At 55.3% G+C, this 14,960-nt stretch overlaps 1 protein-coding gene across 1 annotated transcript; it reads left to right on the forward strand.

The window, feature by feature from the left end:
• The first annotated feature begins 17 nt into the window (after nucleotides 1-17).
• On the forward strand, nucleotides 18-14,266 carry DDX49 (DEAD-box helicase 49). Its single transcript, XM_058858920.1, has 13 exons — nucleotides 18-176; nucleotides 1,116-1,239; nucleotides 1,744-1,829; nucleotides 3,241-3,362; nucleotides 4,412-4,599; nucleotides 5,645-5,785; nucleotides 6,825-6,900; nucleotides 6,978-7,054; nucleotides 7,685-7,782; nucleotides 8,401-8,475; nucleotides 11,221-11,309; nucleotides 12,042-12,113; nucleotides 13,643-14,266. Exons 1-13 carry the CDS (start codon nucleotides 62-64, stop codon nucleotides 13,832-13,834), a joined length of 1,455 nt encoding a protein of 484 aa, XP_058714903.1. The 5' UTR covers nucleotides 18-61; the 3' UTR covers nucleotides 13,835-14,266.
• Nucleotides 14,267-14,960: the final 694 nt, after the last annotated feature.

Genomic DNA, 14,960 nt, shown 5'->3' on the forward strand with positions numbered 1-14,960 from the left:
AGCGGGCGGAGCGGCGGTGACGCCATCGGGGCGCGCGGCGGGCACGCGGAGGGGAGCGGCCATGGCGGAGTTCCGGGCGCTCGGGCTGGCGCCGTGGCTGGCGGAGCAGGCCCGGCAGGTCGGGCTCGTCCGGCCCACGCCCGTGCAGGCCGCCTGCATCCCGGCCGTGCTGCAGGGTGAGCGCCGCGGGGCACTCCCAGCCCCGGGAACGGCTCCTGACGGTGCCCGTCCCGGCTCCGGGATCGCCTCTCACGGTTTCGGTTTCATCCCCGGGATCCCCGTTCCCTTCTCCCATTCCTGTTACCGTTCCCCTCTCTCCTTCCCGTTCCCATTTCCCTTTCCTCTCTCCCGTTCCTGTTCCCCTCTCCTGTTCCCATTCCCCGTTCCCATTCTCCATTCCCGTTCTTTCTCCCTCTCCCATTCCCGTTCCTCGTTCCCTATTCCCTGCTCCCGTTCCCATTCCCATTTCCTTCTCCCATTCCCCTCTCCCGTTCCCCATTTCCCATTCCCGTTCCCATCCCCGTTTCCCTCTCACATTCCCTGTTCCCCATTCCCTTTTCCCATTCCCCGTTCCCCATTCCTGTTCACATTCCTGTTTCCCTCTCACATTCCCTATTCCCCATTTCCCATTCCCGTTCCCATTTCCTGTTCCCGTTTCCTATTCCCATTCCCTCCCGTTTCCCGTCCCCTCTCCCATTTCCCATTTCCCCATTCCCATTTCCCCATTCCCATTTCCCCATTCCCATTTCCCCATTCCCATTTCCCCATTCCCATTTCCCCTCTCCCATTCCCATTTCCCCTCTCCCATTCCCATTTCCCCATTTCCCCATTCCCATTTTCCCATTCCCATTTCCCCATTCCCATTTCCCATTCCTTTTTCCCATTCCCCATTCCCATTCCCCTCTCCCATTCCCATTCCCATTTTCCCATTCCCATTTCCCATTCCCATTTCCCATTTCCCCATTCTCATTTCCCCATTTCCCCATTCCCATTTCCCCATTCCCATTTCCCCATTCCCATTTCCCCATTCCCATTTCCCCATTCCCATTTCCCCTCTCCCATTCCCATTTTCCCATTCCCATTCCCATCCCCTCTGCCCCCTGCTCTCTCCCCAGGCCGGGACTGTCTGTGCTGTTCCAAGACGGGCAGTGGTAAAACCGCAGCGTTCGTTCTGCCGGTGCTGCAGGCGCTGGCCGAGGATCCCTACGGCATCTTCTGCCTCGTGCTCACCCCCACCAGGTACCGGGGCCCCCTGGATCCCCTGGGATCCCCCCAGATCCCCTGGGATCCCCTGGAATCCCCCCTGGATCCCCCTGGGATCCCCCCAGATCCCCCCTGGATCCCCTGGAATCCCCCCTGGATCCCCTGGAATCCCCCAGATCCCCCTGGAATCCCCCAGATCCTCCTGGGATCCCCTGGAATCCCCCCTGGATCCCCTGGAATCCCCCTGGATCCCCCTGGAATCCCCCAGATCCTCCTGGGATCCCCTGGAATCCCCCAGATCCCTCCTGGAATCCCCCAGATCCCCCAGACCCCCCCAGATCCCCCTGGAATTCCCCTGGAATCCCCCTGGAATCCCCCAGATCCCCCTGGGATCCCCTGGAATCCCCTGGCATCCCCCAGATCCCTCCTGGAATCCCCCAGATCCCTCCTGGAATCCCCCTGGATCCCCTGGGATCCCCCAGATCCCCCCAGATCCCCCCCAGATCCCCAGATCCCTGTCTGAGCGCGGGATCCCCGCAGGGAGCTGGCGTGCCAGATCGCCGAGCAGTTCCGCGTGCTGGGGAAGCCGCTGGGGCTGAAGGAGAGCGTGGTGGTGGGCGGCCTGGGTGAGTCTGGGGGATCCCCCAGGGCTTGGGGGGATCCCTGGGATCGCTTGATCCCAAAAATCCCGTCCTGGGAATGGCCGGGAGCGGCTGGAGCTGGGCTGGGGGTGTTCCCTGCGGGGGGGCAGAGCTCAGTGTGCTCTGGGAGATCAGGGATCTTTCCATGAGATCCATCCCTGATCCCTGAAATTCATCCCAGATCCCTGAAATTCATCCCTGATCCCTGAAATTCATCCCTGATCCCTGAAATTCATCCCAGATCCCCAAAATCCATCCCAGATCTCCCAAATCCATCCCAGATCTCCCAAAATCCATCCCAGATCTCCCAAATCCATCCCTGATCTCCAAAATCCATCCCTGATCCCACGAAATCCATCCCAGATCCCCCAAATGCATCCCAGATCCCTTGATCTCCATCCCAGATCCCGCAAAATCCATCCCAAATCCTCTGAAATCCATCCCAGATCCCTGAAATCCATCCCAGATCTCCCAAAATCCATCCCAAATCTCCCAAAATCCATCCCTGATCCTCTGAAATCCATCCCAGATCTCCCAAAATCCATCCCAAACCTCCCAGAATCTCTCAGATACCCCAAAATCCATCCCAGATCCCCAAAATCCATCCCTGATCCCTGAAATCCATCCTAGATCCTCTGAAATCCATCCCAGATCTCCCAGAATCCATCCCTGATCCCCAAAATCCATCCCAAATCCCCCAAAATCCATCCCCAGCCCTCCTCAGGGCTCTGTCCCCGTTCCCAGAGCTCCATTTCCACATTCCCGGCACTGGGATCGTGATTCCGGGCTCCATTCCCGTTTTTCCCAGCACTGGGATCACCATTCCGGGCTCTATTCCCGGTTTTTCCCGGCACTGGGATCCCCATTCCGGTTGCCATTCCCGGTTTTTCCCAGCACTGGGATCCCCATTCCGGTTGCCATTCCCGTTTTTCCCGGCACTGGGATCACCATTCCCGGTTTTTCCCGGCACTGGGATCCCCATTCCGGTTGCCATTCCTGGTTTTTCCCGGCACTGGGATCACCATTCCCGTTTTTCCCGGCACTGGGATCCCCATTCCGGTTGCCATTCCCATTTTTCCCAGCCCTGGGATCCCCATTCCGGTTGCCATTCCCAGTTTTCCCGGCACTGGGATCCCCATTCCGGGCTCCATTCCCGTTTTCCCGGCACTGGGATCCCCATTCCGGTTGCCATTCCCGGTTTTTCCCGGCACTGGGATCACCATTCCCGGTTTTCCCGGCACTGGGATCCCCATTCCGGGCTCCATTCCCGGTTTTCCCGGCACTGGGATCACCATTCCCAGTTTTCCCAGCACTGGGATCCCCATTCCGGGCTCCATTCCCAGTTTTCCCGGCACTGGGATCCCCATTCCGGTTGCCATTCCCGGTTTTTCCCCAGACATGGTGGCCCAGGCCCTGGAGCTGGCCCGGAAGCCGCACGTGGTGGTCGCCACCCCCGGGCGCCTCGCTGACCACCTGCGCAGCTCCAGCACCTTCAGCCTCAGGAGGATCAAATTCCTGGTAAATCCTGTATTCCTGGGAAATCCTGGGAATTCTGAGGGGTTGGATCCATCCCGGGGGAAATCCTGGGAATTCTGAGGGGTTGGATTCATCCCGGGGGAAATCCTGGGAATTCTGAGGGGTTGGATTCATCCCTGGGGAAATCCTGGGAATTCTGAGGGGATTCTTCCATCCCTGGGGAAATCCTGGGAATTCTGAGGGGATGGATTCATCCCGGGGGAAATCCTGGGAATTCTGAGGGGTTGGATTCATCCCTGGGGAAATCCTGGGAATTCTGAGGGGATTCTTCCATCCCTGGGGAAATCCTGGGAATTCTGAGGGGATGGATTCATCCCGGGGGAAATCCTGGGAATTCTGAGGGGATGGATTCATCCCTAGGGAAATCCTGGGAATTCTGAGGGGATTGATTCATCCCTGGGGAAATCCCAGGAATTCTGAGGGGATTCTTCCATCCCTGGGGGGATTTTTGGGAATCCTGATGGCTTTGCTTCATCCCTAGGGGAATCCCTGGAATCCTGCTGGGTTTCCTCCATCCCTGGATGGATTTTCAGGAATCCTGCTGGGTTTCCTTGATCCCTTTATGGATTTCTGGCAATCCTGCTGGGATTCCTCCATCCCTGGATGGATTTCTGGGAATCCTGCTGTGTTTCCCCCACCCCTGTGTGGATTTTGGGAATCCTGCTGTGTTTCCTCCCTCCCCGGATGGATTTCTGGGAATCCTGCTGGGATTCTTCCATCCCTGGATGGATTCCTGGGAATCCTGGCAGGTTTCCCCCACCCCTGTGTGGATTTTGGGAATCCTGCCAGTTTTTCCCCATCCCTGTGTGGATTTTGGGAATCCTGCCAGTTTTTCCCCATCCCTGTGTGGATTTTGGGAATCCTGCCAGTTTTTCCCCATCCCTGGATGTATTTCTGGGAATCCTGTCGTGTTTCCTCCCTCCCCGGATGGATTCCCTGCAATCCTGCCGTCTTTCCCCCACCCTGGTGTGAACTTTGGGACTCCTCCCACGTTCCCATCCATGATTTCAGCCTCAGGAATCATTTCCCAGGTTCTGGACGAGGCTGACCGGCTGCTGGAGCAGGGCTGTGCGGATTTCAGCGCGGATCTGGAGCTGATCCTGGCGGGGGTTCCGGAGCGCCGGCAGACGCTGCTGTTCAGCGCCACCCTGACAGCGACGCTGAGCGAGCTGCGGGGCCTGGCCGCCAACAGCCCCTTCTTCTGGGAGGCTCCATCCCAGTCAGTGCCTGCAATTCCCTCTTTTCCTGATTTTATTTGGGTTTTCCTGGGGTTTTTTTGTGTTTTCCTGATTTTTTTGTGTTTTTCTGGGGTTTTTTTTTGTGTTTTCCTGGGGTTTTTTTTGTATTTTCCTGCTTTTTTTGGGGGGGAGTTTCTGGGTTTTCTTTGTGTTTTCCTGGTTTTCTTTGTGTTTTCCTGGTTTTTTTTGTGTTTTCCTGGGTTTTTTTTCCTCCTCGGTGCTGGCGGTGCCGAGGAGCCTCCGGGCGTTTTGGGGTGTCGGGAGGTGGAGGGGCTGGAGAGTTTCTGGGAATGGGGGTGGAGGATTCCTGAAGGATCTGGGAATTCCTGAGGGAGCTGGGAAGGGGCTGGAGAATTCCTGGGGGAGCTGGGAATTGCTGAGGGAGCTGTGAAGGGGCTGGAGAATTCCTGGGAAAGGGGGTGGAGAATTCCTGAAGGATCTGGAGAATTCCTGAGGGAGCTGGGAAGGGGCTGGAGAATTCCTGAGGAAGGTGGGAATGGTCTGGGGGATTCCTGGGGGAGCTGGGAATGGTCTGGAGAATTCCTGAGGGAGCTGGAAATGATCTGGGGGATTCCTGGGAAGGGTCTGGAGGATTCCTGAGGGATCTGGGAATTTCTGAGGGAGCTGTGAAGGGGCTGGAGAATTCCTGGGAAAGGGGGTGGAGAATTCCTGAAGGGTCTGGAGAATTCCTGAGGGAGCTAGGAATTCCTGGGAATGGTCTGGAGAATTCCTGAGGGAGCTGTGAAGGAGCTGGAGAATTCCTGAGGGATCTGGGAATTCCTGGGGGAGCTGGAAGGGGCTCAGCCTGGAGAAAAGCGGGATCAGGGGGGACATTCCCGATCTCCACACGTCCCAGGGACAGCCAGGGGGGTCCCAGGGGACACCAGGACAGGAGGGAACGGCCTGAGGGTGCTCCAGGTGGGAGAACAGCGGGAATTTCCTCATGGAGAAGGTGGCCAGGGAAAAGCTGGGATGATCCTGGAGGTTTTTCCAGGCTGGGTAATCCCAGGATTTGGCTGTCCCGAGGGTGAGGACGGTGGAGCAGCTGGAGCAGCGGTACCTGCTGGTGCCCGAGGCGGTGAAGGACGCGTACCTGGTGCACCTGGTGCAGAGCTTCCAGCAGCAGCACGAGGACTGGGCCATCATCATCTTCACCAAAACCTGCAAGTGAGGAGCCTTTTCCTGTTCTTTCCCTGCCACTCAGCCCTGGACTGCTTTTCCCAGCCCTGGAAATGTCCCAGGCTGTGCTGGAAAATCCTGTCCCAGTTTTCCCACCCCTGGAATTGTCCAGGCCATGCTGGAGAATCCTGGGATGGTTTATTCCACCCCTGGAATTGTCCCAGGCCATGCTGGAGCACCTTGAGACAGAGAATCCCTGCCTGTCCCAGTTTTCCCACCCCTGGAAATGTCCCAAGCCATGCTGGAGCACCCTGTCCTGGTTTTCCCACCACTGGAATTCTCCCAGGCCATGCTGGAGAATCCTGGGACAGTTTTCCCACCCCTGGAATTGTCCCAGGCCGTGCTGGAAAATCCTGGGATGGTTTATTCCACCCCTGGAATTGTCCAGGCCGTGCTGGAGCACCCTGTCCTGGTTTTCCCACCCGTGGAAATGTCCCAGGCCGTGCTGGAGAATCCTGGGATGGTTTATTCCACCCCTGGAAATGTCCCAAGCCATGCTGGAACACCCTGGGATGGTTTTCCCACCCCTGGAATTGTCCCAGGCCGTGCTGGAAAATCCTGTCCCAGTTTTCCCACCTCTGGAATTGTCCCAGGCCATGCTGGAGCACCCTGGGATGGTTTTCCCACCTCTGGAATTGTCCCAGGCCATGCTGGAGCACCCTGGGATGGTTTATTCCACCCCTGGAATTCTCCCAGGCTGTGCTGGAAAATCCTGGGACAGAGATTCCCTGCCTGTCCTGGTTTTCCCACCCCTGGAAATGTCCCAAGCCATGCTGGAACACCCTGGGATGGTTTTCCCACCCCTGGAATTCTCCCAGGCTGTGCTGGAGCGCCCTGTCCCGGTTTTCCCACCTCTGGAATTGTCCCAGGCCGTGCTGGAGCGCCCTGTCCTGGTTTTCCCACCCCTGGAATTGTTCCAGGCCATGCTGGAGTGCCCTGTCCCAGCAGGACAATCCCTGTTCTGTCCTGTCCCGTTCCCTCGGTGCATCCTGAGGATTTTCCTGTTTTTTTTCCCCCTCCCTCTCAGGGACTGCCAGGTGCTGAACATGATGCTGAGGAGGTTCAGCTTCCCCTCGGTGGCTCTGCATTCCATGATGAAGCAGGTGAGGGCTGCAGGGATCTGCCAGGGGCCGCTCCCGGCCGGATCCCGCTCCCCTCACCTGGAATTTCCCCTTCCCAGAAACAGAGATTTGCAGCCCTGGCCAAGTTCAAGTCCAGCATCTTCAGGATCCTCATCGCCACCGACGTGGCCGCCAGGTGAAGCTGAGGCTCGGCTTTGGGCTGAGCAAATCCCCAAATCCCTGTGGGATGAGCTCTTCCCACCCTGATCCATGGCTGCTGCCAGGGAGGGAACAGCTCCAGGGAGGAATTTGTCCTCCAATAAAAACTTCATCCATGGAAATCCAGGAATTTTGGAGGAAGCAGGAATTAAACAGAGCTCCCTGGGATAGAGGAAGTGTCCCACTGAGAGCTGAACGGGATTTTTAAACCTCCCAGCCCAAATCCTCCTGGAATTTTGTGGCTGGATATTGAAACTGGGTGTTTTCCCTGGATCTGGGAATGTTTATTTTTGTTTTCCCTGTGTTCCAGAGGTTTGGACATTCCTGCAGTGCAGCTTCAGGGAGGGAACAGCTCCAGGGAGGAATTTGTCCTCCAATAAAAACTTCATCCATGAAAATCTGGGAATTTTGGAGGAAGCAGGAATTAAACTGAGCTCCCTGGGATAGAGGAAGGGTCCCACTGAGAGCTGAGTGGGATTTTTAAACTTCCCAGCCCAAATCCCTCGGGAATTTTATGGCTGGATGTTGAAGCTGGGTGTTTTTCCAGAACTGGGAATGTTTATTTTTATAAAATAAATTTATTTTTTTAATTTTCCCTGCATTCCAGAGGTTTGGACATTCCTGCAGTGCAGCTCGTCATCAACCACAACACCCCAGGGCTGCCCAAGATCTACATCCACCGCGTGGGGCGGACGGCGCGCGCGGGTGAGCCCTGCCCGGGGCCGTGTCCCGGGATCCTGGGATCTGCTGGGATCACTGGGATCCTGCTCTGGGATCACTGGGATCACTGGGATCCTACTTTGGGATTTCTGGGATTCCTGGGATCGCTGGAATCCTGCTCTGGGATCACTGGGATCCTACTCTGGGATCTCTGGGATCCTGCCCCGGGATCCTGCCCTGGAATTTCTGGGATCCTGCCCTGGGATCGCTCTGATCCTGCCCTGGGATTGCTGGGATCCTGCACCAGGATCCTGCCATGGGATCCTGCTCTGGGATCTCTGGGATCCTGCCCTGGGATCGCTCTGATCCTGCCCTGGGATCTCTGGGATCCTGCCCCGGGATCCTGCCCTGGAATCTCTGGGATCCTGCCCCGGGATCCTGCCCTGGGATCGCTCTGATCCTGCCCTGGGATCTCTCTGATCCTGCCCCGGGATCCCTGAGGACGGATCACCCCCACGGGATCTTTTATCGGGGTTTCCAGCATGGAAAGGCCTCTCTGATCACCCCAGGGCGGCTCCCGGGGCCGGATGGGTTGGGAATGGCTGGGATTTGTCCCTCTCCGCTGCCAGAATTCCCAAATCCCGTTTTTTTGCCCCGTTCCAGGGCGGAAGGGCCTGGCCATCACCCTGGTGACGCAGTACGACATCCACCTGGTGCACGCCATCGAGGAGGAGATCAGTGAGTGATCCAGCTTCCTCCCCTTCCCAAGGAAAAGCAGGATCAGCTGAATCCCGGCGTTCCTGCTCCTGCTCGTCCTCCTGCTGGCTTCAGTGGAGCAGGAATTGTTTATGGAACTTTTATTCCTGTTATTTTTTATTCCTGTTCCCCTTCTTCAAAAAGCCCAGGTCCAGATTCCCCATTCCAATTTCCAGATTTCCCATTCCCCATTCCATTCTCCAGATTCCCCATTCTCCATTCCACTTTTCCCAATCACATTCCCCATTCCCATCTCCAGGTTCCTCATTCCAGTCTCCAAGTTCACATTCCCCATTCCAATTTTCAGATTCCCCATTCCAGTCTCCAGGTTCACATTCCCTTTTCCACTCTCCAGATCCCCCATTCCACTTTTCCCAATCACATTCCCCATTCCACTTTTCACATTTCCCTATTCCAATTTCCATGTTCACATTCCCTATTCCATTCCCCAGATCCCCCATTCCACTTTTCCCAATCACATTCCCCATTCCCATCTCCAGGTTCCTCATTCCAGTCTCCAAGTTCACATTCCCCATTCCAATTTTCAGATTCCCCATTCCCATCTCCAGGTTCACATTCCACATTCCCCTTTCCAGGTTCCTCATTCCAGTCTCCACGTTCAGATTCCCCATTCCACTTTTCCCATTCCCATTCCCTATTCCTTTCCAGCTCCAGATTCCCTATTCCAATATCCAGGTTCAGATTCCCTTTTCCACTCTCCACATTCCCTATTCCACTTTTCCCAATCACATTCCCCATTCCTTTTCAGGTCCAGATCCCCCATTCCCCTCTCCAGGTCCAGGTTCCTCATTCCAATCTCCAAGTTCAGATTCCCTGTTCCACTTTTCCCATTCAGATTCCCTGTTCCTTTCCAGGTCCAGGTTCCCCATTCCAATTTCCACGTTCCTCATTCTACTTTTCTGATTCACATTCCCCATTCCAATTTCCATGTTCACATTCCCCATTCCCTATATTTTCATTTTTTGGGATTCAAGCAGAGCAAAGGAGGGAACCCCTCATTCTGTGGGGGATCTCAGGGGGGGCTGGAATCCCCCAGATCCCGGCTGTAACAATTCCCTCTTTAATTAATTAATAACAAAGCCCAGAACCTCTCGTTTCATCCCCAAGAATTCCAGGGATGTTTTTGTCCTGCCAGGGGTTCGGATTTGTGACTCTCAGGGTGTTTCTGGGTGTCTCAGGGTGTATCTCTGGGTGTCTTAGGGTGTCTCTGGGTGTCTCAGGGTGTCTCTCAGGGTGTTTCTGGGTATCTCAGGGTGTTTCTGGGTATCTCAGGGTGTTTCTGGGTGTCTCAGGATGTGTCTGGGTGTCTCAGGGTGTCTCAGGATGTGTCTGGGTGTCTCTGGGTATCTCAGGGTGTCTCTGGGTGTGTTTCTGGGTGTCTCAGGGTGTCTCTGGGTATCTCAGGGTGTTTCTGTGTGTCTCAGGGTGTCTCTGGGTATCTCAGGGTGTTTCTGTGTGTCTCAGGGTGTCTCTCAGGGTGTGTTTCTGGGTGTCTCTGGGTATCTCAGGGTGTTTCTGGGTATCTCAGGATGTGTCTGGGTATCTCAGGGTGTCTCAGGATGTCTCTGGGTATCTCAGGGTGTCTCAGGGTGTATCTCAGGGTGTTTCTGGGTGTGTTTCTGGGTGTCTCAGGATGTCTCTGGGTGTATCTCGGGGTGTCTCAGGGTATCTCTGGGTATCTCAGGGTGTTTCTGTGTGTCTCTGGGTGTATCTCAGGATGTCTCAGGATGTCTCAGGGTGTCTCAGGGTGTTTCTGGGTGTGTCTCAGGGTGTCTCTGGGTGTCTCTGGGTGTTTCTGGGTGTGTCTCAGGGTGTCTCAGGGTGTCTCAGGGTGTCTCTGGGTGTTTCTGGGTGTGTCTCAGGGTGTCTCAGGGTGTCTCAGGGTGTCTCTGGGTGTCTCTGGGTGTATCTCAGGGTGTCTCAGGGTGTTTCTGGGTGTGTCTCTGGGTGTCTCAGGGTGTCTCTGGCTGTATCTCAGGGTGTCTCTGGGTGTCTCAGGGTATCTCAGGGTGTCTCAGGGTGTCTCTGGGTGTATCTCAGGGTGTCTCAGGGTGTCTCAGGGTATCTCAGGGTGTCTCAGGGTGTCTCTGGGTGTATCTCAGGGTGTCTCAGGGTGTCTCAGGGTATCTCAGGGTGTCTCAGGGTGTCTCAGGGTGTCTCTGGGTGTTTCTGGGTGTATCTCAGGGTGTCTCAGGGTGTCTCTGGGTGTCTCTGGGTGTCTCTGGGTGTATCTCAGGGTGTCTCAGGGTGTCTCAGGGTATCTCAGGGTGTCTCAGGGTGTCTCAGGGTGTCTCTGGGTGTTTCTGGGTGTATCTCAGGGTGTCTCAGGATGTCTCTGGGTGTCTCTGGGTGTCTCTGGGTGTATCTCAGGGTGTCTCTGGGTATCTCAGGGCATCTCACGGTGTCCCTGGGTATCTCAGGGTGTCTCAGGGTGTCTCTGGCTGTATCTCAGGGTGTCTCAGGGTGTATCTCAGGGTGTTTCTGGGTGTGTTTCTGGGTGTCTCAGGATGTCTCTGGCTGTATCTCAGGGTGTCTCAGGGTGTATCTCAGGGTGTTTCTGGGTATCTCAGGGTATCTCAGGGTGTCTGGGTGTATCTCAGGGTGTCTCAGGGTGTCTCAGGGTGTATCTCAGGGTGTTTCTGGGTGTGTTTCTGGGTGTCTCAGGATGTCTCTGGGTGTATCTCAGGGTGTCTGTTCCCGGTTTAGAGCTGAAGCTGGAGGAGTTCCCGGTGGAGGAGCAGCTGGTGCTGGACATCCTGACCCAAGTGAACGTCACCAGGAGGGAGTGTGAGATCGTGAGTGTTCCCGGGAACCCCGGGACAATTCCTGCACGAGCCCCTGGGGGAGGCTCAGCTCCACTTTTCCCAATGGTTTTCCCAGTTTTTTCCCAGTTTCTCCCATTTTTTTGCTGTTGTGGGGGAGTTTTGTGGCTCAGCTCGACTTTTCCCTCTGGTTTTTTCCCAGTTTTTCCCCAGATTTTCCCATTTTTTTGCTGTTATGGGGGAGGTTTGTGGCTCAGCTCAAATTTTCCCTCTGGTTTTCCCAGTTTTTTCCCAGTTTTTCCCGTTTTTTTGCTGTTGTGGGGGAGGTTTGTGGCTCAGCTCCACTTTTCCTGGTGTTTTTCCCAGTTTTTTCCCAGTTTTTTCCCAGTTTTTTCCCAGTTTTTTCCCAGTTTTTTCCCAGTTTTTTCCCAGTTTTTTCCCAGTTTTTTCCCAGTTTTTTCCCAGTTTTTTCCCATTTTTATCCCAGTTTTTTTCCCATTTTTTTCCCATTTTTTTCCCATTTTTTTCCCATTTTTTTCCCAGTTTTTTTTCCCAGTTTTTTTTCCCAGTTTTTTTTCCCAGTTTTTTTTCCCAGTTTTTTTTCCCAGTTTTTTTCCCAGTTTTTCCCCCAGTTTTTTCCCCAGTTTTTCCCCAGTTTTTTCCCAGTTTTTTCCCAGTTTTTTCCCCAGTTTTTTTCCCATTTTTTTCCCATTTTTCTGCTGTTGTGGGGGAGGTTTGTGGGTCTGAGCTTTTTCCCTTTCCCAGGAGCTGGAGGGGATGGATTTGGATGAGAAGAAGGAAATCAACAAGAGGAAGCAGATGATCCTGGAAGGGAAGGTGAGAGCTCCATGAGCTGCTCAGAGCTGGGAAAACCTGGGAGAGGAAAAGGGAAAAAAGGGAAAAGGGAAATGAAAAGGAAAAAAAAAATGTGAGGGGAAAAGAAAAGAACTTTCCCCACTTCTGGGTGGGGAAAGTTTATTTCAAATAATCCTAAAATAAATATTAATATTGTGATATTTTTTAAAAGTAAATAATTTATTATTATAAATATTTATTTACTATAAATATTAAATATGTATTTAATTATATTTAAAAAAGTAAATATTATTTACTATATAAAATATATATCAAAGCATTAAACATTATAATGTTTAAATTATTAAATAGTTGAGATATTAAATGTGCTGTTAAAATTGTTAGATATTATAGCTAATATATTAAATATTGAGTATATTATTGAATATATTCTTAAATGTATTATTAAATATATTACTAAATATTTTATTATTAAATATTAGGATGTTAAAAATGCTCTGGGGGAAATGGGGAAGGGGCTGAATTTTGGAGCCCCCTCAGCTGTGGGCATTTGGGAAAGGACAAGGGATTGTCCTGGGCCTGTCCCCAGTGTCCAGTGTCCTGTCCCCAATGTCCTGTCCCCAGTGTCCTGGGCCTGTCCCCAGTGTCCAGTGTCCAGTGTCCTGTCCCCAATGTCCTGTCCCCAGTGTCCTGGGCCTGTCCCCAGTGTCCTGGGCCTGTCCCCAATGTCCAGTGTCCTGTCCCCAGTCTCCTGTCCCCAATGTCCACTGTCCAGTCTCCTGTCCCAATGTCCAGTGTCCTGTCCCCACTGCCTGTCCCCAGTGTCCAGGGCCTGTCCCCAGTCTCCTGTCCCCAATGTCCACTGTCCAGTCTCCTGTCCCCAGTGTCCAGTCTCCTGTCCCCAGTGTCCAGTGTCCTGTCCCCAGTGTCCAGTGTCCTGTCCCCACTGCCTGTCCCCAGTGTCCAGTGTCCTGTCCCCAATGTCCAGTCTCCTGTCCCAATGTCCAGTGTCCTGTCCCCAGTGCCTGTCCCCAGTGTCCAGTGTCCTGTCCCCAGTGTCCTGTCTCCTGTCCCAATGTCCAGTGTCCTGTCCCCAGTGTCCTGTCTCCAGTGTCCAGTGTCCTGTCCCCACTGCCTGTCCCCAGTGTCCACTGTCCAGTCTCGTGTCCCCAGTCCCCAGTCTCCTGTCCCCAGTGTCCTGTCCCCAGTCTCCTGTCCCGTGTCCAGTCTCCTGTCCCCAGTCTCCTGTCCCCAGTCTCCTGTCCCCAGTCTCCTGTCCCCAGTGTCCAGTGTCCTGTCCCCAGTGTCCAGTGTCCAGTCCCCAGTCTCCTGTCCCCAGTGTCCTGTGTCCTGTCCCCAGTGTCCAGTCTCCTGTCCCCAGTCTCCTGTCCCCAGTGTCCTGTGTCCTGTCCCCAGTGTCCAGTCTCCTGTCCCCAGTCTCCTGTCCCCAGTGTCCAGTCTCCTGTCCCCAGTCTCCTGTCCCCAGTCTCCTGTCCCCAGTGCCTGTCCCCAGTCTCCTGTCCCCAGTGTCCCCACGTTTCTCCCTGCAGGACCCGGACCTGGAGGCGCGGAGGCGAGCGGAGCTGGCCAAGATCCGGAGGAAGAACAAGGAGTGTCGGGAGAAGGTGCAGCAGAGCCTGGAGAGGAGGAAGCAGCTGCAGCTCAAGAGGAAACTGCAGAAGAGGCTGGAGAGGAGGAGGAGGAAGATGGAGAAGGAGGAGGAGCAGGAGGAGGAGCAGTGACACCCCTGGGCCCGGCCTGGGCTGCCCTGGAATTGCTGCTGCGTTGGGAAAGTTGGGATTGAACTCTTCCATGTGTTCATCGGTGCTGGGGAGAAGGGAGCAATCCCAAAATCCAAAATTTGGGTTGGAAGGACCTCAAACCTCACCCAGATCCACCCAGTGGGCTCCAACCCGGCCTTGGGCACTTCCAGGGATCCAGGGGTAGCCACAGCTTCTCTGGGAATTCCATCCCAGCCCCTCCTCACCCTCCTCATCCTCACCCTCCTCATCCTCACCCTCCTCATCCTCACCCTCCTCATCCTCATCCTCACCCTCCTCATCCTCGCTGTTCCCGGGCTGGTGCCGGCAGAGGGCAGTGGGGGAGCTCCGGACACCGCACACGGCTCAGGTGTCCTGGGGCTGGAGGGGACAGGGGGACAGGGAGGGGGACGTGGGGACAGTGATGGGGATGTGGGGACAGGGATGGTGCCATGGGGACAGGAGAGGTCCCATGGGGACAGGGATGGGGACAAGGGGGCTGCCGTGGGGTCAGCAGGGGTGCTGTGGGGACAGCAGAGGTGCCATGGGGACAGGGCTATGGGGACAGGGACGGTGCCATGGGGATTTTGATGGTGCCATGGGGACAGCAGAGGTGCCATGGGGACAGGAGAGTTCCCATGGGGACAGAGAGGGGGACATGGGGACGAAGAGGCTGCCGTGGGGTCAGAAGGGGTGCTGTGGGGACAGGGACGGTGCCATGGGGACAGGGATGGGGACAGGGGGACAGGGAGGGTCCCATGGGGATTTTGATGGTGCCACAGGGACAGGGACAGTGCCATGGGGATTTTGATGGTCCCATGGGGATTCTGATGGTGCCATGGGGACAGGGGTGGTGCCATGGGGACAGCAGAGGTGCCATGGGGACAGGGAGGGTCCCATGGGGATTCTGATGGTGCCATGGGGACAGGGATGGGGACAGGGGGACAGGGATGGGGACATGGGGACAGGGATGGGGACAGGGGGACAGGGATGGGGACATGGGGACAGGGATGGGGACAGGGGGACAGGGATGGGGACATGGGGACGAAGAGGCTGCCGGGGGGTCAGCAGGGATGCTGTGGGGACAGGGACGGTGCCATGGGGACAG

Source organism: Poecile atricapillus, chromosome 28, assembly GCF_030490865.1.
Source record: "Poecile atricapillus isolate bPoeAtr1 chromosome 28, bPoeAtr1.hap1, whole genome shotgun sequence".
Lineage (NCBI taxonomy): Eukaryota > Metazoa > Chordata > Aves > Passeriformes > Paridae > Poecile > Poecile atricapillus.